General features: G+C 23.6%; 6 protein-coding genes across 7 annotated transcripts; 3 read left to right on the forward strand and 3 right to left on the reverse strand.

The window, feature by feature from the left end:
- Positions 1 to 580: 580 nt before the first annotated feature.
- On the reverse strand, positions 581 to 2,585 carry LOC129606675 (ribonuclease Oy). The gene is made up of 3 exons (XM_055517107.1): positions 2,419 to 2,585; positions 2,200 to 2,308; positions 581 to 2,120 (listed from the first exon to the last, which is right to left on the reverse strand). Exons 1-3 carry the CDS (start codon positions 2,518 to 2,520, stop codon positions 1,480 to 1,482), a joined length of 852 nt encoding a protein of 283 aa, XP_055373082.1. The 5' UTR covers positions 2,521 to 2,585; the 3' UTR covers positions 581 to 1,479.
- A 718-nt stretch (positions 2,586 to 3,303) lies between these two features.
- On the forward strand, positions 3,304 to 7,181 carry LOC129606707 (heat shock 70 kDa protein cognate 5). Of its 2 annotated transcripts, XM_055517192.1 has the most exons (8): positions 3,304 to 3,421; positions 3,487 to 3,601; positions 3,799 to 3,842; positions 4,309 to 4,887; positions 4,944 to 5,427; positions 6,124 to 6,744; positions 6,802 to 6,942; positions 7,005 to 7,181. In XM_055517192.1, the coding sequence occupies exons 2-8, from the start codon at positions 3,500 to 3,502 to the stop codon at positions 7,113 to 7,115; spliced, it is 2,082 nt and encodes a 693-aa protein (XP_055373167.1). In that variant the 5' UTR covers positions 3,304 to 3,421; positions 3,487 to 3,499; the 3' UTR covers positions 7,116 to 7,181. The 2 variants fall into 2 exon arrangements, with proteins under 2 accessions (XP_055373167.1, XP_055373166.1); XM_055517191.1 differs by having other exon boundaries at positions 3,326 to 3,601.
- Positions 7,182 to 8,756: 1,575 nt separating this feature from the next.
- On the forward strand, positions 8,757 to 14,003 carry LOC129606674 (uncharacterized). The gene is made up of 3 exons (XM_055517106.1): positions 8,757 to 8,958; positions 12,206 to 12,624; positions 12,722 to 14,003. The coding sequence occupies exons 2-3, from the start codon at positions 12,410 to 12,412 to the stop codon at positions 13,632 to 13,634; spliced, it is 1,128 nt and encodes a 375-aa protein (XP_055373081.1). The 5' UTR covers positions 8,757 to 8,958; positions 12,206 to 12,409; the 3' UTR covers positions 13,635 to 14,003.
- A 3,615-nt stretch (positions 14,004 to 17,618) lies between these two features.
- On the reverse strand, positions 17,619 to 18,914 carry LOC129606693 (decapping nuclease DXO homolog). The gene has a single exon (XM_055517158.1). The coding sequence runs from the start codon at positions 18,826 to 18,828 to the stop codon at positions 17,689 to 17,691; it is 1,140 nt and encodes a 379-aa protein (XP_055373133.1). The 5' UTR covers positions 18,829 to 18,914; the 3' UTR covers positions 17,619 to 17,688.
- A 1,453-nt stretch (positions 18,915 to 20,367) lies between these two features.
- LOC129606697 (protein DPCD) lies at positions 20,368 to 21,162 on the reverse strand. The gene is made up of 2 exons (XM_055517163.1): positions 20,590 to 21,162; positions 20,368 to 20,501 (listed from the first exon to the last, which is right to left on the reverse strand). Exons 1-2 carry the CDS (start codon positions 21,097 to 21,099, stop codon positions 20,379 to 20,381), a joined length of 633 nt encoding a protein of 210 aa, XP_055373138.1. The 5' UTR covers positions 21,100 to 21,162; the 3' UTR covers positions 20,368 to 20,378.
- Positions 21,163 to 21,637: 475 nt separating this feature from the next.
- Positions 21,638 to 24,012, forward strand: LOC129606694 (leucine-rich repeat protein 1-like). Its single transcript, XM_055517159.1, has 6 exons — positions 21,638 to 22,154; positions 22,205 to 22,447; positions 22,504 to 22,616; positions 22,672 to 22,860; positions 22,929 to 23,172; positions 23,741 to 24,012. Exons 1-5 carry the CDS (start codon positions 21,687 to 21,689, stop codon positions 23,161 to 23,163), a joined length of 1,248 nt encoding a protein of 415 aa, XP_055373134.1. The 5' UTR covers positions 21,638 to 21,686; the 3' UTR covers positions 23,164 to 23,172; positions 23,741 to 24,012.
- Positions 24,013 to 24,889: the final 877 nt, after the last annotated feature.

Raw genomic sequence — 24,889 nt, forward strand, 5'->3', positions numbered from 1 at the left:
TAAATTATGTAAATTTAATTTTATATTTTTAAGAATTAATAAAAAGTTTGAAAAAGGTTCTTATGTACTTATTGTTTAATTTACTTTATGCATATATCGAAATAATTAAGCGATTTTGCGAAAATTTAATTATACAATGCCGTGATTTCTTTCAGACCTTATCATGATATGAATTCTGCTTGAGCCATTCTAAAATGTAAATATATCTATACCAGGTATTTTTTTTAAACAACTTCCAATGCTCAAATCCGTAAAGGTAATTTCGAATAGCAGATAATCATATATTATCTGTTATCCGAAATAACCCTTACTAACGAAATCTTAGAATTACAAGATACTTTTGTAAAAATCCGTAATATTATTATGAAGTTTACATAATATCTTCCTAAAAAATCCAATTGAAGATGATGCTCTTAAAAATATTGGCTTTATTTTTCCTCTCAATGTAATGAGTTTTAATGTTAATATGCTATGGTGTAATATAAAAATATTTTTTGAAAGTTGTAAAATGTTTATTATTATTATTGTATAGTTTACAATTTTTATATTTGCTTATTATAAATAAATTTAAATTGAAATAAAAATAAAAAAAATATATTTAGATAATATCGCAATTTTTAGTTTTTTTTTTTCTAATTTGTTGTTACGTATTAGTATTTTCAAATCAGTAAAAGTTTTCATTTTAAATATTTGGCTAACACTATAGGTTGCAATAAGTTGTGTTATCTAAAAATCGATATTTTTGCTCATTATTTAATTTGTTGACCTTGATTTTTAAATTATTGAAAAATAAATTTTTACCTTAATTATTGTCGTAAAAACAACAAAAACTTATATATGTATGTACATTATTTTAATTTCAAATTAGAATATAATAATAATAATAGATTTTGCATATAAGATTATAAATACTTTAATAATTAGAAAGTAAAATATATCAAAATATAAACAAAAGAAAAAAAAAACAGCCTCAATATTTTACAATCTGAATAGCTTTTAATAAGTGTTTTGTAAAAATGTGCATAGTTCATTAACTTCTCTTCTCAAAAACATTATTGGTCCTCAAAATTTTATCTACTACGTCATAATTTATAATAGCTTACACTGAATTTTTAATGAAAACTAAGTGAAATTTCGAAACAATTGTAATTTTGAAATTGCCGAACATGTACCTTAAATAATTAATATTTTAACATTAATAATAGTGAAACAAATTTTGCCCCAGTGTTTTAAGATTGAAAATTGTACCATATGTTTTATCATTAGGCAAATTTTTTATTTATGTTTATGCATAAAATTATTTTTGTTTTCTATATTCTTCTTATTATATTAAAATACTATTATTAAAGTCATAAATGACTTAGTTCCATTTTAATTTTGCTTTTTCATAAAATTAAAAAAAAAAATTTTCCTAAAAAAACAAAAAAAAAAAACTCACTAGAGCACAAATCTTAGCAGTTGACCAATATTAGACGAAATTTATAATGTAAGCCACATAATAAAATTAAGTAATTTGAATGCTTCTAGAAAATTAAATTTATATTTTGTTTTGTTATTAGCCTTTGAAGGTAATCTACTGGGGTAGACAACTGGTTTGGATATATGACAATTAGTTATTAATTTTCCACCTGGATAATCAATAGCAATGTGACTACCAGTTATTTGATCGCAATCGATTAAGTTTAAAGCTTTGTCAAAACATATTCTAATCTCAGATAACAAACTTAAGTCTTTATGACGATCATAAACACAATGAATTGATGGATTTTTATTTAGAGTCCTTTTCAATGCATTCAAAATGTTAATAACGGTATTATTAGAATCAGGGTGTATTCCAGCATTTCCTAGTATTTCAGACATATTAAAAGAATTACGCCATTTTAAGCCTTGATTAAAATATTTAAATTCATCGGATAAATTTTCATCGGAAGCTGCACATGTCCCGTGCTTATCCCATTCATGTCGCCACAGCGAATCAGTTCCCATACCTTCCTCAATATTAGGCCAAAAAAGTTTTAGTTTGTCTTCAATTGCATATATTTTTGTTATATCAAACTCCGCTGATTGATTACAATAACTTGGGCCTGTGGTCTCATATTTTGTTGGCCAAATTCCGTGAACTAAAACAAAATTTTTGTATTTATTTACAAAAGTATTAATATTTTTTATATTTTCACATCTTAAATAAAAATTTCTTACTTGTCCAAAATTCTTCTTGCGTTGGTAAATCACATTTATTATTTTCATTTTCTTCCATCCAATGAATACAAGTTGTCACAGGCCATTGTTGTGTAAATATCAAGACGTCCTAAAAATTAAAACATATAATTGTATTTTGTAAAAAAAAAACAAGGATATATTTGAAGGTTTTTAATTATTTCTATTTTTATTAAGTGCAATATGAATTTCATTATTTACCCATTCACTTTGATTTTCTTTTTGATTCGATATATCTTCAGTATTAATTTTCGGAACAATTAATATTGTGAGCAAGCACCCGAATAAAAATTTTAAAAACATATTTTAATTGTTCAAAACAACTCTGTTCAAATTTTACTTTATTTTTTCTCAATCAATTTTTTATTTGTTCTGCTTTATTGTCAAATAAAAAAAAACAATGTAACACAATTGAATAATATGTCAAAAGTGACATTACATATTATGTTTTTAATATATTAAATGCCATCTGGTGGTGTGTTTTTAAAGCAAATAAATTGATACCTTTTTTAAAATGTAAAAACTTTATTACAATATTATTTAGTTCGATATATTAAATCAAAAAAACTTGCTTTTTTGAATTTATAATATCATGCAATAATTATAATTTTGTTTTGCAGCAGGCATTTGACATATATTGTGCAAAGTATGTAGAAGTCTCCGATTCAAATTAAGAATATTCTGGATTATTGGATACTTTAACTGAATATTCCAGAAAAAATTAAAATAGAATTTTCTGGAATTTATGAATGAAGTATAAATATAAATAATCTCAATGGTTTCTAGGTCATTTTACATAGTGAAGTGAAAATCATAAATACTACTTATAATAAAATTTTATTGTGAAGATAAAAGTGATTATAAAAATATTTTATAATATCAATAAATGAAAATACAAACTAACTAAATTAATGTATGAAGTTTATTCTTCAACTAATACCATAATCAACAAACTTAAGTTATCAGACTTTGACTGACGTCACAATTTCAAATTAAAATTTTTTTTTGACATTTAAGAAAAGCGTCATGCAAATCTTTCATTTTATTTTACACACACAACATATACCTATGTCAAATGTCACAATGTCACTATTCTTCTCGTTCTCTATTTCATAAAAGACATCCATTCGTTGCGAAGCACATTTTTTTTCCTTCCAAGTAGTTTTCAGATAAGAGTTAGAATTAACCCATTAAAATTTAAATCGTAATTAAAAAAAGTGCAGTTTATTGAAATCGTTATTCTTAAGATATATTTAAATTTGTATTTAGAAAATAAATCAAAATGGTGAAAATTTTGGCAGCAGCTAAGTTTGTGTCACGTTTTGCTTTAGAAGGACCGACAGATTTCACAGCAAAACGATGCCTTTCAACAGTTTTTTCTAATGTAAGTACATATGGATGAAATTTTGTTTAAAAGTTTATAGTAATTAAATATAAGATTTTCAAAAATAAGACACTTTATTTTAAGAATATTTGTATGATGTAAGGATAGAATTCATTACGTTTGAACTATAAAATTTTCTAGAATGTTCTCTTATGCTTAATAAAAACTTAAATGCGTAATTTTGTTTATTCTTCCAGCAAATCGGAGCTTACCAAACAAAATGGGCACAAACCCGGCATAAGTAAGTACCAACATTCGAATATTGAATCTTTATTCGTGCAATTAAAAAATGTGTAACTTTAAATGTATAGAAAATATGGTAGAAAGAAATCCATATACATATGCAGATTTTAAAATAATTAATCTCATTTTAAAGGCTATTAGAAATTATTTAGCAAAAATAACTTATATTATTCAGTTAATTTGGAAAAAAGGTTGTTAATTTTTGGAATAAACTTCATTGTCCTAAAAATCTATTGTTACATAACCTTATCTTTGTAGGTTTGTATTGGGTCTTGTAATTTGGAAAAACTAAACACATATGTATGAATGTATATGTGCATAAAATATACATCATGTTCATATGTAATTCATATTTCTATAGATTCATTGAGATTGTAGATACTGACATTAAATATAATCATTTAAAAAACAGTAAAATATAAATAAAAACAAATGCCTAATTATATTTTAATTTTTTATTTTAGATCTGAGGGAGTAAAGGGCGCTGTAATTGGTATTGATTTAGGAACAACAAATTCGTGTGTTGCGGTAATGGAAGGAAAGCAAGCAAAGGTTATAGAAAACTCAGAAGGCTCACGCACAACTCCATCACATGTGGCGTTTACAAAAGATGGAGAACGCTTAGTTGGTATGCCAGCTAAACGTCAAGCGATTACAAATTCTGCAAACACATTTTATGCAACAAAACGATTAATTGGTCGGCGATATGATGATGCCGAAATCAAAAAGGATTTAAAAAATTTATCTTATAAAGTAGTGAAAGCATCGAATGGAGACGCGTGGGTTAGTGGTAGTGACGGGAAAGTTTACTCTCCTTCACAAATAGGAGCTTTTGTGTTAGTCAAAATGAAAGAAACGGCTGAATCATATTTAGGTCAACCTGTTAAAAATGCTGTTATTACTGTTCCTGCATACTTTAACGATTCACAACGCCAAGCAACCAAAGATGCTGGCCAAATTGCTGGTTTAAATGTTTTGCGTGTTATAAATGAACCTACAGCAGCAGCTTTAGCTTATGGCATGGATAAAACTGATGACAAAATGTAATAATATATATTATGTAAATATTTATAATATTATATGTATAATTGGCTTTCAGTATAGCTGTTTACGACTTGGGTGGTGGTACTTTCGATATTTCAATTTTAGAAATTCAAAAAGGTGTTTTTGAAGTAAAGTCCACAAACGGTGACACATTATTGGGAGGAGAAGATTTTGATAATGTTATTGTTAACTTTTTGGTTTCCGAATTCAAAAAGGATCAAGGAATTGATATTACCAAAGATCCAATGGCAATGCAGCGTCTCAAAGAAGCGGCTGAAAAAGCTAAAATTGAATTGTCATCATCTGCACAAACTGATATAAATTTGCCATACTTAACGATGGATGCATCTGGACCCAAACATATGAACTTAAAAATGACACGAGCAAAACTAGAAAGTTTGTGTAATGATTTGATTAAGAGAACTGTCGCACCATGCCAGAAAGCGCTCAGTGATGCAGAAGTATCCAAATCAGATATTGGAGAAGTACTTTTAGTCGGTGGAATGACACGTATGCCGAAAGTACAATCAACAGTTCAAGTAAGTTTTTAAAAACGGAAAATACTAGAAATTTTGAACCCTTAATGTCAATTAGGTATATTGGAGTTCAATCTTTATACTTAAAAAAATTAAGGAGAAAATAACACTTCTTTTTCACAAAATAACATTGTCCAAGTTATGTTGTTTTTCCCAACGAAGAAGACAAGAAAATCCTCAGTTCAAGTAAATTCTTGGAGAAAATTTACATATTTGGTTTTTATTCCTTATGTCAATTAGGTGTATTTAAATTTAATAAATATACTTAAAAAAATTAAGGATAAAATAACACTTCCTTTTCACAAAGCAACATTGTCCAAGTTATGTTGTTTTTCCCAACGGAGAAGACAAAAAAAATCTTCTTGGAGTAAATTTTATTCCTGATTTCAATTAGTTATATTTAAATTATAAAAAATATAATGATAAACAGATATTTCTCTTTCACAAAACAACATTGCCTAAGTTGTAAGAACAGAAATGTAGCCCTGAAACTTAAAATTTTGAATTTTCTAAAATATTTACAATTAAATTCATCTAAACGATGCCAATTAAAAAATCCAAAGGAATAACAATGGCACTATATGCTTTATAATGTATCCATTTACTTGAACTTAAATAGAGCAAGCAAACTTACTTTTATGTATTGTAAAACTATATTGCACTGAGATGAATATTTTGTCATTTTTTTATTAAAAAAAGGAAATATTTGGACGGCAACCATCCAAAGCTGTTAATCCAGATGAAGCTGTAGCTGTTGGAGCTGCTGTACAGGGCGGTGTGCTCGCTGGAGATGTTACTGATGTTCTTTTACTTGATGTAACTCCATTATCTCTTGGCATTGAAACTTTAGGTGGAGTATTTACACGTTTAATTAATCGCAACACTACCATTCCTACGAAAAAATCTCAAGTATTTTCAACTGCTGCTGATGGACAAACTCAAGTCGAAATTAAAGTACATCAAGGTGAACGTGAAATGGCTTCTGACAATAAATTACTTGGAGCATTTACTTTGGTTGGAATTCCACCTGCCCCTCGTGGTGTACCTCAAATTGAAGTAGTATTTGATATTGATGCTAATGGTATCGTACATGTCTCAGCTAAAGATAAAGGAACTGGCAAAGAACAACAAATTGTAATTCAATCAAGTGGTGGTTTAAGTAAAGATGAAATTGAAAATATGATCAAAAATGCTGAAAAAATGGCAAGTGAAGATAAAATTAAAAGAGAACGTGTTGAAGTTGTTAATCAAGCTGAAAGTATTGTACATGATACAGAATCTAAAATGGAAGAATTTAAAGATCAATTACCAAAAGAAGAAGTAAGTAATTTATAAATTTTATTATAAATAAATAATAAAATCTCTTTGTCTCCTTAGTGTGATAAATTACGTGAAGAAATTACACAGTTACGTAATCATTTAGCTAATAAGGATTCAGCTAATCCAGAAGATATAAGGAAAGCTACAAGTCAGTTACAACAATCTTCATTGAAATTATTCGAAATGGCATACAAAAAAGTATTTTTATTTCTGCATCCAATTAAGACAAATGGTAAAAATTTTTGCATTTTTATTTTTAGATGGCATCAGAAAGAGATTCAAGTAGTAGTTCCAGCAGCAGCAGCAGCAGTAGCGATTCCACACAAGATACACAGCAAGAGGGTGAAAAAAAGAAAGAAGATAAAAATTAAATGAAATATAATTTAAAAAAATTTTTATGATTAATTTTAGTTACTGATATAAATGTTAATGATTAATTTCTCTTCTTTTTTTTTTATTCATTATTTCATTAATCGAATTGGACTGTAAAAATTCAAAACAGTTTGTTTTACATAATCTATTTACACCGTATATGTATTTCATTTTAATTTAACATTACCAGAGTAAAATGTATTATTAGATAGCCGTTTTTCTTCATTTGCAATAAAATCTTAACAAGAAAAATCAAATTTAGTAAATTATATTAGAAAAAAAAAAAGTACTGGGGTCAATGAAATACTTTTTAAAGAAGAAAATTTTGAAATTTATTGTACCTGATGTATACATAATACCAGAATACAAATTTTCGTAACGTTTCAGAGTGTTCAATCATTTACTAAGTCAAGGCTCCAATAATTTTTGAAAAACCAAAAAAAAAAAAAATAAACTTAGCTTATAGTTTTGATTTATATTAATTTTATAATAAATGAGAAGTTACGAATGAAATGTTTAAGTATCTATCGAGTTTCGCATTATTTAGTTTTATAAAATTTACTTTAAAATTTGTTTGAGATGAAATTTTATACACAAAATAAAATAAAGGAATGTTTAAATACATATACCGTTTTACTCTAATTTTAAATTGATTAACTCATTTTAAATGCTCCTTAAATCTCAAGAATCTCAACGAATTCAAAGTATATAAGAGTAAGAATTGTTGAAATGTCTTTTTTTTTTCCCCTTTTACATTTATTTTTTTTCAGACGGAAACGGTTTGTTTACAATATAAATACGCATGACCGTAAAATTTTAAAAGAGTGCATATTTGTGAAATGAATTATTTTGGGATTTGATTGAGAATTTTCCCATTCAAGTGTTTCATTTATATTACAACTATTTTCTTTTTTTTTTACCATTATACAGAATTTTGGTTTCGTTTTTTGAGAGGATATTATAGAAACCTTGTTGATAAAAATTCCTTTAAACTTTACCAAATATGTAGTAGACATTTTCAGTAAAAAAGGACTATATTATGAAGTACATATGTAATTCAATTTATTGATTTTATTATAAATGTGTGATTTTTAAAGGTTTTCATATTTTTACAAACTAAAATAAAAATATAAGAAATATATTTTTATTGTTTTCAGAATCCTGTCTAATCTAAACTTATTTTCTGAATTATTTTAAATTTTTAATTAAATTTTATTTTAAGAGTAAAAAGAGGTTCAAAATATTGCAAATATCTATCGTATTTTTTTTACATAGAAGAAACTTTCTATTTTCCGAATTGGAGGAAAAAACAAAAACCAAAACAATAAGAAAAGAAGATATGACAAACTAATATTGCTTTGATTTAAACAATATCGTAAATATTCCTTTTCGTTCTAGTTCAGTATACTTTTGAATGTCCTATTATTCAGATCCTTGCAACATTTATAGTTTAATTAACCGTATACCGTTTTTACTTTATTTATGTGAATTTACTTGTGTACATGTTTGTGTATTATAGATAAATTCATTTGCGGTACATTTAAATTGTATATATATATATATATGCTTTAGTTATAGCTGATTAACAGCCATTATTAAAAATAGAAAAACGAAAGGAAAAGAAAAAATACAATTTTTTTTAAAGTGTCGGTCGGTTTTAAATATAAAATTAAAAAAAAAAAAACTAAAAATATATTTAAAAAAAAAAAATACAATAAAAAATATAAAATAATATAAAATTATCTAAAAATTAATTAACTGGCATTCACATAAAATAAAGTACAAAGGCAGAAAATCTTAAAATGTGACCTTTAAGTGCGTTTTATAATTTGAAAAAATTCAGTGCGTAAATCAAATACAATAACACTGATAATATTTTTTTATTATAATAATTTTAAAATTTAATACGTAATCTGGTTCAATTAAATGTTTAATAAAAAAAAGTTATGAAAATAGAATTTATTGTCGGTATTTTTCTTGTATTTAATAAAATTATTACTATAGATTAACCCCATTATGCGGAAGTTAATATAATTCTATGAACTTTAAACACATACTTATATATCTAGTATATTTCATGATTTTTATAACTAAAAATAAAAAAAAAAATAATACAAATAAAAAAAAAAAAAACAAGACTGCAAGTGCTCTTTCATCCAAAATTCAGCTGAATGTCAAGGACTCTGTGATATATGCATACACACATATATATATACTTATATATCACAGAGTCCTTAAATAGATTGGCTTTGGAAAATTTATTTCTTTATTGTATTTCTATATACTGTATAATAGCACAATAGAATAATTTTTGTATTAAATTTTCATTTATTCTATATTTATTTTATTATTATTTTTTTTGATTTCATCAGAATAAATGACATAAAAATTTTATGAAGAACAAGACTATAAACTTAATTACAATTAATTCTTAGTTATTTTTTTTTTTTTGTACTAAATATTCTTCAATTTTATACCGTTGTTATATTAAAAAAATATTGAAGATTTTTTTTTTTTTTTGTAATTATTTAAAAAAAATAAATATGGCGTCTTATGTGAATTAATCACGCAAAAGGAAAATATTTCAACTACATTTATGATAAATTTTTTACATTTTTTAAAAATATTAAATATTATTTTCTAATTTAATTCTAGACACATAGGTATACCTAACTATCCATAAATCTCATATTTGTGAATAAAATGACTTAAGTTATTAACTAAAGATTTTAAAAATTTGAAAATTTTAAATTGATTTATAAATATGTACATAGATTGTATATTATAATAAATATTCATAACAACACCCTCATTTTATTTATATGTAATAGAGGAGAATTCTGTCTGCGGTATATTGCCGGCATTAAATTTTCTTATTATTATAATTTTTTGAACCCTTGTGAATACCTACATACATACAAAATTCACGTATAAGATGCAGTTTTCTAACCATTATTTATTATTGATTGGAATCTCATATAAGAAATTCTTTTAATGATTTTAATAATTCATATAAATATTTCAAAAAAATACTTCTTATATAATTAAAATATTCGTGGTAATGAAATACCAAATCCAATATTATATTATAAAATCTTGTCTTCAATTATGACATGAACATATATATATATATATATTAATTATAATTGTTGCAATTACAACACAGTATTTATTATATTTTGTATACACACATTTATATATATACGTACATAGGTATATATAACATCCCAATCAATATATAATACTATAAGAGAAAATTTATAATTTATTTATCTATGATTGACTGTTTAAATAAATTAAATTTTTACTTAAAAAATTCATTCCTCTTGGAAAAATATTCTTAATTTAAAAAAAGCATATTTACCTTTAAGCTTAATTAAGTGTTTACCTATTATGTAGGTTTGTACTAAAACTATAAATAACTGTACTGTAGAAATTAAATCATAATTTTCAAATTGTTGAGATTACAGAAATGTCAAGTGCAAATAAATTTTGTATTCGCAATTATGCATTTTATTTCTAAAATTATAACTGGGTCGGTTTATTAAAAATTAATAAGGAAAACGAAAGTTTCATCTAAATATTAAATAAAAATTACCAAATTCTGTTAAAATTATTTTAATTCGATTTTAAAAATATTTATTTTAATATACTAAAATAATTTAATTAATATTAATTTGTATTCGTTAATAAAATGAAATGATTTATGAAACAAAGTGGCAAAACTGAGTATTTTCAAAACTTCTAGGTCGAAAATCGAATTTAGAACGGGAACTGAATTTCAATATACATATATGTAATTGTATTAATCGCACCAAATAAAATATACAATAATTTTAACATTACAACAATCAAAAATATTATACATAGTGCAAATATTTTCTTATTCTTAAATAAAATAGAGCCATAATTAATTAATTCAGAATAAATTTAAACTGCAATATTGTCCTAATTTATATTTTTTCATTTTCCAATTCAATCGCAAATGAATAACAAAAACAACAAAATATAAAATATAATTGGCACAATCGTAAGTGTTGGTGCAAAGTGCCATTACAATAAAATTGAGTTGCCAATAAAAATAATATATATATATATATATGTAATACAGACAAATATTTCTACTTATTATATATCCTTATACATAATATATTATAAAACGTATCCTTATTTTTGATTTTTTTAGAAATTGTACATAAATGTACATCTACTTTCTTATATATTTATAATAAGAGTTTCATATATATGTATACTCGTATTTGTGTGCCTGTGTGCATAATAATATTTTAAATTGTATGTTGGTCGGCTCTATTTTTAATTTTCTCCTTTTCCTCCCACACAGTTTTTATTTTATTTTCTTAAATTAGCAATAATGTTTAAAAAAGACAAAATGTAGTAGCAAATAAAAAAAAAAAACTTTTAACACCAAATGATATTTATAGCGAATGCGCTTTTCCTAGATAAACTCGTGAGCAATGAATATTATAAATAAAAAGGGAGAAAATAAAAGTAATTTTTTTTTTGTTTTTTTAATAAAAGGACATTTCCGCTCTAAAGACAATTATTATGAACAATCAAAAATTTCATATACTCATGCTGTGCACATATTCACATAACGCAAGTATAACTATGTATATGTATGTAATTTGTCGGCAATATTGTTGGAAAATCGTTAATCAAGTGATGAATTTGATTTTCTCATATTAGAATCGAGCATTTTAAATTTTATTTAAAAATAAATATAAAAACCTGGTTATTTAAAACAGAGCAATCTTGTTTTTTGGTTTCATTTTTAATTTTTTTTATGTTCAATAAAATTCAAAGATAAATTCAAATTAATTGATATCATGAAATTCATTTGATAAATGTGTAGTTAAGTTAGGGAATTTTAAAATATTCAATTTTCGTGTTGTTTTAAATGAAGAAAAGGATGAAAGTTTTCAGAAAACCAAAATGCTAATTCAAAAAAATTAACTAATTTTAAGCTAAAACCAACTACATGTGATCACACTTAATACTTTCGAAAAATTTACAAAATAACATTAACATTCTAAGAAATTTAAACAAATATCATCTTTAAAATTTTTAGATAGCAACAAAATTATAAAAACTTTTATCAGCAATTTAGTGCATCTGAACATTTGACATTCATTATTAAATATATATAAACATACATACTTATGTATGTAATATAAATTACTTTAAAAGTGTTTAAAAATAAAAAGTATAAGAAAAAATTTAAATCTTCAAGATTTTAATAAAAAAAATAATTAAGAAAAAAAAAAAAATTGAAATGGCAACTCCACGCTCAACAGCACCAGCCACACCAGTATTAGCTGTATCCTGCCGAATGTTACGTTCACCATCTCATGAAAGTGTTACAACAGATTTATCATTATTTTCAGTGTCATCTTTACAGTCAGAGGCCTTAGGTAAACATCGAGTTTTCGCTTTAAAAGAACAGAGGGGCCCTAGTCCAAATCCAGAAGCAAAACTTCATTTAACACGGTATAATTACTATAACTATACATTTAATAATTTAAAATATGTATATGTGCTTAATAATATATATATATATATATATATATAATAAATTTAATTTTAGTCCAGCTAATATACCAGAAATAACATGGTTTGAAGAAGGCAACGATTTAATACGTAGTTGTGCAGCATTATCATCAGCATTAGGAATGCAAAAAAGTTTTAGTACAAGTGATATAGCACAATTACCGTTACCCGAATCTCAAACAAATCAATTACGTTCAACAGTATCAGAATTGGCATTAAATTCATTACAACGTTGTGGCTATATGTTAGAAAATCCACGTTTAGATCATACATCAAGATCATGTTCAACATGGGTTGCAGTTGGTGAATTAGCATCAACATCTCAATTACCATCACCGCATGGTGGTTCTGTTAATCCACCAGCATTAACAAATACTAGTACACCACCACCCCCTCCAGCATTTACAGCTGCCGACCTTATACGATCAGTTAACAAAAAAGTCCGACAAAATTATATAAGACGCCGTCTATTAACAACTTATCGTGCTTTAGAACGTTTATCACAAAGTGAATTTAATTTAGATCGATTAGAAGCTGCAGCTGTAGCTGCAGCATCAATTAATAGTGGTAATACAAAAATTGGAATGATAGGTGGACCAGGTCCAACAGAACTTGTCGTTCCAACAAATATATTACAAAAACAACAGCCAACAAAAAATAGCTCAACAAGTACATCATCATCAATAAATAAAAATGTTATTAAAAATACCGGAAATGATAATAAAAAATGTAAAGAAACAACTGATACTGCCAAACAAGTTTCACAAACTAAAGCTATTTTATGTGAACAATTAAAAAAGAAAATAAGCATGAATGTTAATCAAAATTTAACAATTCATGATATAGAAAGGGAACGTGGAAAACCATTATCGAAATATGAAAGAAATATGATGATATTCAATTGGTTACATTCCTTAGATGAAACTTCAACAGTAGAGGATATGCCTTAAATATTAAAAAAAAAGAAAAACAAAATAAAAATATTAATCTAATAAAAAATTAATTCTTGCATATTTCTTTCTCAAACATGGAAGTTATAAAATCTATATATAGTAAAGAGTAAACAATTTCAATAAAAAAATGAAAACAATTTATAAATAAAAAATTAATTACTATACAAAAAATACGAATTTGTTTTCATTTTTATATTATATTTAATTTAGTGTAAAAGAACTGATGCTTAAATGTTCATATAAAAAAAAAAAATTAAATTATATAATTAAATTTAATTTTATAATAAAAGAATGCATTCATATATATTAAAAGTTTATAAAATAGAAAAAGATCAATTATAGATTATGTTAAAAAAGTAAAATTTAATTAAATTTAATTAAATAATTATATGAAATGACTTGCGTATATTATATAGGTTGCAAAATATAATATAAAATATTTTTTTATTATACTTTGATATAAGAAATTATTAGACATATATTAAAAATCGAAATTTTGTTCTTATTTTTATAAAGTTTATAATAGTCACGTTACCAATATGTTTTTAGTTTAATTGAAAGTTTACTTGAATAGTATTGTATATGTGAATTTAAATATAGATGCAGCTAAATAAACTGTATAAAAAATAATAATAAAGCAAATTAATTAATTAAATTCAATTTTTTGTATTAACATATAAAATATATAAATATAAGTTAGTTTGGGTTTTTTTTATTTAACCAATTCTTATTAATATTTATTTTATTTTAGACTAAACCCTCATTTGCTTTAATCAATTTAATTTTTATATTAATATTTGTAAAGCTATTTTGCTATCGTATAAGATGAATTTTTTATTGTAAAATTTAGGTAAAAAAAATTTTCAAATAATTTTAGTAAAAATAAATTATAAAATAAACCGAATCGTTTGCAAACTAAGACTTAATTACCCCATAAAATTACTTGTTCAGAAAATTTTAAAAAATATTTCTTAATTAAATATAACTAGATATTTTATTATTAGTTTATTAGTTTAATTTTCAAATTACAATTTTATTTTAATTTAAAAATTGGAAAATTAATTTAATAATTAAATAAATAATTTAATATATTATTTAATTAAACAAAATGTTTATTAACAATTTATTTTATTTTTAATTTGTAATTTAATAAAATAATATTATTTATATTTCAAAAAAAAAAAAAAAAAATAGCTCAATATCAAAATTGCTATGAAATGGGAAAATATTTAATAAAAAATTATAGCATAATTGTGCATTTGTATTATTATACATATAATAATTATTAATGTAATTTTACAAAATTTAATTTCATATAATGATTGGCAGTTTTTTGCAATATCATAAATATTTTTTATTTTTAAATTTAATTTATAAATTTTTAATAATTTATAAATACTCATAGTAAATTTATGTCCGTATAAATATGATGTCATAATATAATAAATAATAAAACATTTTTAAAATATTTTTAATAAATGTTTAAATATTTGTTGTTTAAAATTCAAAATAAAATAAAAAAATGATATCGATATGAAAATAATATATAGATATAAGGATTTATTTAACAAAATACAAAACTCATAAATTGATTTTATCTATAAAATAAAAATTTATTTATTATTAAATAAAGTAATCATGTCTAAATATATTACAATAATTATGTGATTAATATGGACATGATTTATATACATACATACATGTATATTTTTATGTAAATGTCCCTTTCAACCAACCATAATAAGAAGTAAATTTTGCAAAAAAAAAATAATTATAATCTACATATTTAATATATTTTTAAATCAGAGTTTAAAAAATGAAATAAATAAGAAAAACAAATTGGTTACAAAAGAAAAAAAAAAATTAATTAGCCAATTATTTATGAATTTTTAGGGTGCTGCTTTTAATTAGAATTTCATTTTAATTAAAGGAAATTTTTTTTTGATTTGAATATTAATTTTGTTATTTCATTGCAATTAATAATATTGATTTCGTATTAACGTACCTTAAGGAAAAATTTACATGATATACAATTATTTATAATATTCTTCAATTAAACTTTTGCCAGTTCCTATATTTAATTAATTAAAAAATTAAGAGAAATTCTCTCTAAATATACTCATATTATATTTAGTTTTTTTGTAACAAAAATATTATTTTTTAATATCTAAACAAAAGCTATAAAAAATAATTTTGTTTTAAATAATATATAAATATTAGCTCAATATATTGAGCAATCTAAGAATATTAATATTTATAAAGAAATTTAAATTATATTTTTAATTTTATTAGTGAAAAATTAAATTAAGAAAATAATTTATTATTTTACATTATATAGAAAAGTTTTTTTTTTTTTAATTAGCACTCAAAAAATATAATTCAAATAATTATTCTCAATTTTAAATTGAAATCAAATTAAAATTATTTAATTTTCACCCATTATTTAATTTAATAAATAATTGACATAATTTATATTTCAATTCTTATGAAAATTTCATATAATTTAATGTAATATGTTCCGTATATAAACAATATACTCTTATAATTAAGCACTTTAAAAAGCACAATTCATAAAATTAATTAGCTTGAATAAAATTTTTAATTAGTTTGCCTAAAAATATAGACTTACATAATTAATTATAAGTTTGCGATTTTGTGATGTACATAATATAAAAGGCCAATTTATTTCTGCTGATATTTTTAACTCTTACAAAGTTTTTTAAAATAATTATTACTTTTTAATATTATACATCAAATTTAAATATATTCTTTTCCAAATGCTAATTTTTATAAACTTTTCTAATAATAATAAAAAAAAAAAATCAAGATTGATAAGAGCTGAATTGAAATTTTGAAAAGAAATTAATTTTAAATGTATTATTTTTTATTAATTATTTTCTTTTAAAATTTTTAATACAAGAATTTTACTTTAGCAGTTAATTAGTTAGTTAGCAGTTTACTTTAACAGTTAAGGCTTCCTAAATTTTATTGAATTGGAATATTAAATAAAAGATATTAATTTTTAATTTTGCTACGCCAAAAATTCTTTAATAAATTTTTAATTTTTAATAATCATCCTAATAAGAAAAATTTTGAAAACATTTTTCAAATCTAAGTGTAGTTTTCGGATTTTTATTGAAATTATAAAAAATACAATTTTGTATTTTAATAAATTTTTCAAATAATTGGTGACTATGTAAAAAAACCTATTTTGAAATTATAGAAATAATATAATTAAAATAAAATTATTCGGATGAGATGAAAAAAAAGAAAAACAGAAGGAAAATGTATTTGATCATGAAGAAAACGAAGGAATACTGACCGAAAAATTATATAATATTCATATCAAAATAAATTAAAATTAAAAAAAAAAAACTGAATAAAAAATTAAATGCTTCCAAGTATTTAAAAGAATTTTTCATTATCTTTTTTTTTTAGAATATTTTTTTAAAGAATTCATCATGCTCGAACTGTGATTCACATAATTTAAGAGCACAATATGAAACATCTACATTATAGTATATAATGGTATACCAACATTATATTTGCAAATAATTGTACAAGATTTTATTTTAAATTAAATTGCCATTTTCAACAGTTGAATTTCATTCCTAATTGAATAGAGATGCATTATATGTTGTCATGAAGTTTTTATAATCAAATTAAGACTACATAATCAAATAATTTGTTTACGATTATTGCTATATTCAAAAAAAAAAAAAAAATTTCCAGTAAGTATTTATTGGTAACAATCAAATAAAAATTCATAAAATATCATTAGTGAAAAATAAAACAGATTTATTTTTATTGCAAACAAATATTTTTGAAATATCAAGAGACAGAATGTACAAATTGTACGTACTAAACAGTGAATGCTATTTCTATTGCTTAAAAAAATAAATGGTTTAAAAATACATACATACATTTTTTATTAATTCATTAAAACATTATATACATATTATGTATGTATTTATGTACATATATAAAAATATTTATTAAAATTAGGAATGGCTTATATTTTAAATATAGTTAGAAACCAATAACATTAAATTTAATTCTTAACATTAATATTCTGGACGTACCAATCAGGTAAAAATGAAAATTCATTTTTTCCATTTTTTACATTGTACTTTATGTTCTTTTTGCCAGAAGGATTCCAATAAAATTCAAATACAGTATCTGGGCAATTAACATTTTTTGTAATTTTTGCAACCATTACTAAAAAATTTTCTAAAAATTTCACACATACAGCTGGTGTCCAATATTGACTGCCCATTTTTTGTAAATTTTTTACATCAACTTTTTCAAGTTCAAAAACGAATCCACTTTCACTTCGAATTCCAACGATTATTCTTTTTATGTTCACAAGAAAACTTTGACACCACCAATTAAGAGATTTATATTTTAAAAAATTTCGTTTTTGCCTGAAATGTTTCTCTTGTAATTTAAGTTTTGCTTCAACAAATTCTAATTGATTTGGATCAAATTGATTTAAATCTACTTTTTTTTGAGATGTAACACCATCAACCTCAGCACCAAAAATAATGTTCATTCCAGTTAAAGTTGTTTTATACATACAACAAAACTCTTCACGTTCGTTTGTTGAAATTTGCCCATTAGGAGGAATTTGTGGATCATTTGTAAAAATATATTGCTCAAATTTAAATCCATATGACAATATTTTCTTTTGACTTTCAGTTTCATTTTGCCTCTGACTGATTTTTCTGGGGGTTTCCCTTTGGCACAAATATATATTACCTTTATATTTTGTAGCCATGATAATCCAGTCTTCTCTTTCATCATAAGGACTACACATAAGTAATCTTAAAAGACCGCGAAAGCATATAAAATCACATGCTAACAATTTATCATCGTTTTGGTGTAAAGGTTGTTCGTTTACATGATACAATCTCGTTTTATTTTCTAATATGAATTTGAGCAAATGATCTATACGTTCATTTTGGGTTTCTGATTTGGGAACTCTGTTTTCGTATTCAGCATTTAAATCCATTGACAATTGCCGCAAATTGGTGGGTAAAACTAAATATTTTAGATTTGATGCATTTGGAATAAATTGCCGATTTCCATCAACACTGAAGAAACCAATTATATTAGGTTTTGTTATTTCTGGAAATTTATTCGGTTTATTCACCGGTGCATACGGTGATAGGTTGGTTTCATATCCGCTCATGTTTAATTTTTCACTTATTTATGTTTATTTTTATAATTGATAATTTTAATTAAAAAAATATGTTATTCTTTTATAATTAGTATTTTTTTTTGCCATGAAGTTTGTTTGTATAATATGATATGCATTCATAGTGACCAAATGCTCATAATTTTCGATTCATGCTCTACATTATAATTGTTTCAGCAGTATTTTGTAATCTTCAGATCACTAAACGGAAAAAATTTTGTGTTTCCATGTTTAACTCTGTACACAGATACTGTTTAAATTACAGTTGTATCAAATATGTACGCTTCACATCTTGTACTTATCACTTAACTGGATTCTACAAAAATTTTATTCAGACAATCGTGATTTTATTATATTTTTGAGTCATAAAAGACTCTTACTCTATTTAAAAATAAGATTAAATACACATATGTTTTAAATAATTTACAATTCATCTTTTTAAAAATATTAACAAATATTTAATCTTTTTAAAAATATTAACAAATATTGCACTTAACATCAATACCTACAAAAGTTGTGCAATATTATTTTATAAATTTGAAGTGTTCTTCTATGATTTGAAAATATTTGGTCACCTTATTGCATTGTTTATATAGTTAATCAAGTACTGCCAACTTGCAAGGATGATTAATATTCTAGCATTAAAAGAAAATAGAAAAGAAAATAACTGTATATTATGTATTACAAATTATTTTCTACAACTGAAGTAATCGAAAAGTTGTAATTGAAGTAAAATAATCAATATTAATTTTTAAAAATCTTTTTTCTGAAGATGCTCCAGAATAGAAGCGAAGGGTTTGATCGAAACCGAAATGATATATAATTCTGGGCAGATAACGCAGTGATTTTATTTACTAATCTTCTCTTCTTCTTGGTACCTAAATGTACATTGCAGCAATTTATTGGCAATACTGTAACATATAGGTTCAAGAATTGCCATTTCATACGATTTATCTCTAGATTATATATATTATGATCCCTAACCTGGATTTCAATATATTTAAGAAAATAGTTAGTTTAAGTTTACTTAGTCATATTGAGACTATTGAAAGCTAATTTATGTGGATGTCATAAAACTCTACTATTCCAAAATATGTATATACTGGCATATTTTTTCAGTTAGCTTTTCTAAAGCAAATATTTTTGAGAAATTATTCTTAATTCACATTAGAATCAGTAAAATGTAACCCAATTAATGATGAGTTGATGGTTAGAAAGGGCCTTTTCTTGCCCATTCCACGGAATCTGTGACGCGATTTTTTGGACGACAATTCAAACCTGGATAAATTCTCCCTCAAAGGTACATGTTTCGTAAAGTTCGACTATGTTCCGCTACATTATTTATGACAGTCAATATATTTTCGTGAGCTGCGATCTTTGACACTGAGATCGCACAACCTTGTTAGCTCGTGACAGCATCAATTTCCCAGTTTTAAGGATATTTTTGACAGCTCACGATCAGTCAAAAATTCCAAATGACTTCAGATGAAAAAAAAAACAAGATTTTTGTAATTAAACAATAGATTTCGATATTTCACATCGATTTATTGATTTCTTGTTTGCATAAGTTCCTTCATTAAATCTTCCATATCAGTTTCCGTTTCAACATCCTGTAAAACTTTAAGAACAGCGACTTCCATTTCACATAATATTTTAGGTTTTTTATACTAAAATTTAAAAAAAAATCAATTCATTGGGTGAATTGGTATAAAAATTAAAAATATATATTTATTCAAGTTAATATTTATATCTTACTGTTATAATCAATGTACTATATTGGTGATGAATCGTTATATTCTCTTGATCTGGTGATGTGTTACATCTATTCAACTCAGGAATGTCAATAATTTTGTAATATTTCTTATTTTTTGTTTTAACTATGATTGATTTTTTATCAGCATCAGCTATAACAATATAATTATCAATTGGATATGGTAGATTTCTGATACGCCACTCAATATTCTTTTTTGTTATTCGCTTAGTTAAAATTGGTTCTGTATTTGATTCTCTAACAACTAAATTTTGTTGATCTTGTGTTAAAGGTACATTCATAACTTCACCTAATTCAATATCCCAAACTGGATCTCCCATTAACTCTTTGCATATTTTCCATGCTCGCCTTTGTATTACTCCTGTTTCCAAACTATATTCTTCAACCATTTCTTTTCCATTTTTAAATTTATAATGAATTTTTCTTACATTTCCATTTATCAAGGACGTTTTTTCTGCTTCTTTTATAAGATTGATCCATGATTCAAAAGACATTTTACTTTGATTTTATTTATTTGAAGTTTGATCAATAAAGCTTACGAGGTTACCGGATTTTTAACTCAATTGCAAATGAATGAAAGCCTACTTTGTTTATAAATAATAAAAAAAAATTGACATGAGGTGTTTTCATTGAAAAAGAAACTTTATTAAGAATGTGAATTGTCATTTCTGTTTCTGAACGAAACCCTAATACAATGTAGTACTAAATCGAATATGTACTAAAAATAATTAAGTTTTAATGAACTCATATTATAATAAACAAAATTTCCTTTCAAAATATTTCCATTAGGTACTTTAAAATGTGGTTCACCTATATTATAAATTATAGGAACTATGGATTATTGGCATTTTCGGTTTTCTTAAATTTAAATTCTAAAAAAGATGTAATTTTAGATAAATTATTTACGTTTTTTCAGTTCTTTCACGTATTCGGGGTGGTCTCCAACTCTGCTCCAATCAAATATAGATAACACAACAACTGACACTGACAATTGATTAGAAAAACCAAAATTTGTTATTGTCAAAAGTAATGTTCCATAAATGTGAACTAAACACTTATTTTGAAATTTTAAAACAAAATAATGAAAATTCCATGTGAAACTCAAATTATTAATAGACAACTACCTAATTCTTTATCAAACAAATATGTCAAATCAACTCTGGCGGTAGGATTTCATCCACCCAGAAAAGAGGATGGTCAATTGTTTATTATGCTCTTTACTCCACAACATAAAAATGGAATTAGATATAAAGTAAAAGATAATATAAATAAAATATTTACAAAATTCATTAATGATGGGAAAGCTACTATTTCGTTTAAAGTTCCTGAACACTATATTTTAATCAACTGCAATCCTATTCAATTGAAATCGTTTTTGGCGACTTTGAAGTTGGGATTAGAGGGAAAAACTGAATTTAACGCAATCGGTTTAAGCACACTAGCTACGACAAGTGTTCCACAAAAATCACATCCCGTTAAAAAGTTTACCATTTTGAAAAAAAGTGAGTTCCCTATTCACGGAATTCCCAAAACAGTAGAAATTTTAACGGTAAGCCAATAAGCATAATTTAAGTCTAAAATTCATTAATTTCATTTAAGATTTCTGGTATAAACCGGCCTAAAGTTGATTCACAAATTCTTTTTTTAAAAAACTTAACAAATTTAAATTTAAGCGAAAATAGTATTTCTAAAATACCTAAGGAACTCGGGAAACTTAAATTAACAGAGTTAGATCTGTCAAATAATAATTTGGGAGAAAATGAATCACTGAAAGATTGGGAATGGATTACAAATGGAAATATCTTAAGTAGTTTAAGATCATTAAATTTAAGTAAAAATAAGGTAATATTGTGCTATTTAAAATATAAATTTACCCTTTGAAATTTATTTTTTTTTAGTTATCTTATTTTCCATACAATATTGTTAAGCTGAAAAACTTGATAACGCTAAAGTTAAATGAAAATAACATAAGAAAACTTCCTTTTGCAATTAGAAGACTGAATAATTTAAAGTAAGAATTTCGTGACCAATGTAATATTTTTTTATATTTTTCTTTTTTTTTTTAGGTTTTTACATCTTTGTTCAAATAAGCTTGAATCTTTACCAAATAGTCTTAATTATATTCACTTGGACACATTAGATGTTTGGAATAACAATTTTTTATCACAACCTGTTGACGTACAAATTATAAGCAAAGCAAAAGGATGTATACCACCTCTTTGGGAAATGGTCGCTCGTGTCGTTGAGTCTAAAAGGTTTGTTATTAATTTGAATTTTATTTGTTTAGAAATTAAAATTGGTTATATTAATTTTTTTTTTTAAGTTTACGATACAATTCAGGAACAGTTCCAAGTATACTTGTTGATATTATGTCAGAAAGTCCGTTGTGCCCTTGCGGTTTGTTAAGTTTTTCATCGCAAATATATGAAAGATCAGCAGTTATAACTTTAGATCATGTTAAACATTTAGTTTTTAGCAGAGAACAACTTATTTATCAAGATTGTGCTGCCTGTAGTGATAAGTGCGCTTCAAAATTATATTCTAATAATATGATCTGATCATTTAAGGTTTGCATTTATATTATTGTTAAAATTAAATAAATTTAATAAGTTGAAAATTAAATTTTCTCTTATTTTATTTTTTTGCAATTTATTTGTTCTGTATTACAGAAATTTTTATATAGATTTTAGTTGTATTTAATTAATTTCGCATTACTATAATTATTATTACTATGATTATTATTATATAATGTTATTACCATAATTATTATTGCGAGCCATTTAAAAACAAGAAATCATGCAATAGTAAATAAAGAAATTAAAAAAGGTACTATTTTAAGAGAAAAGCTCCATAAAATACAAATTTTGGAAAATTTAATTCATTAACTGATCGAGTTTGTTTTATCGAAAATAAAATGTTTGATTATTTGTATAGCATATTTTTGCGTTATTTTAATAATACTAATATTATTTCAACATAAAAGAAAACTTTCAATTCAATTTTGTAATATTATTATATATCAAAGACTAATATATAAAAAAAAAATGTGCAGAAGTAGTAAGTCTAATAATAGATCTTATTTTAATAGTCTAAGAGTTAATAGATAAATAAGATTTAATGTTTGAATTTTTTTAGTACTAATTTAAGGAATCTATATTATTTTTCTGGATATGGCCTATTACTATCTACAGTCGATATATACTAAATGTAATGATTGATAAATTTTCATTTTGGAGTGAAATACGAAATAGATAAGCAACAAATTTTACTGGATATTGATAACGAGTCTATAATTGATTATAAAACTAAAAGTAAAAGTTCTTGAAATTAGTTTTATTCTAGCAATAGAATAATTTTACAATATTAATTTGAAAATAATATTTCTAATCTATTGGGGTAATATTAATTATATCATACCTACTCATATACATTTTATGTTTGTTCTTTTAAAACAACGTTTATTGCATAGAAATTTTTTCTTTTCTAAATTACCGTGATTATAAAATAAAACAATGTAGAATTGTAACGTGTAAAAAATTTTTATTCTATGGGTAAATCACCGATAAATTATTAATTAATTTCCTTTTAATTTTTTTTATAAATAATTATTTTTATTTTATGTATTATATAAAAAAAATTTCCCAGTTTAATCCAATTAAAAAGTATTTCATATTTTCAATTTTAAAAATACGAAATTAATATTGCATTCTAGTTAAAATTACAAACTATTTAAAAATCGGGTATTCTTTTATAAATTAATTAATTATTTTAAATAGATAAAATTAATTATTGAAAAATTACATATTTTAATCATTGTTTTTAATTTATAACAAAATATTTCATGTAATAGTGGATAAAATGAGAAAATGGATTAAGAACAGATGAGCAATTCCCAATGAATAATGTAATGAACGAAAATTCATATCTAAAAATAGTAGTTTTAAGTTGGAAACATCACTATTATTAATATTTTATTGATGATATCTCGGAAAATATAAAATTTTATAATTAAATAGCAAAAATTTAATCTCAAATTAGAAATTTATTTGACCGACCATGTTAAAATTTAATAGCCATTAAAGTAAACTTACATCATATATAAATTTAATGAGAAATTTATTTGTTGTTTACAATAAATTATTGATAAGGAAAAAATATTTTTACAACTACGTCATTTTTTTTAAATGATATTGGTAATTTTTTTCTTGGAATGATTGTTGTTGACTCTTTGTTATTAATTTATTAATAATATTTAGGGTTTTTTATTAGAATTTTTTTTTATAT

This window comes from Condylostylus longicornis, unplaced genomic scaffold, assembly GCF_029603195.1.
Source record: "Condylostylus longicornis isolate FDR11 unplaced genomic scaffold, ASM2960319v2 ptg000020l, whole genome shotgun sequence".
In the NCBI taxonomy this organism is placed as follows: Eukaryota; Metazoa; Arthropoda; class Insecta; order Diptera; family Dolichopodidae; genus Condylostylus; species Condylostylus longicornis.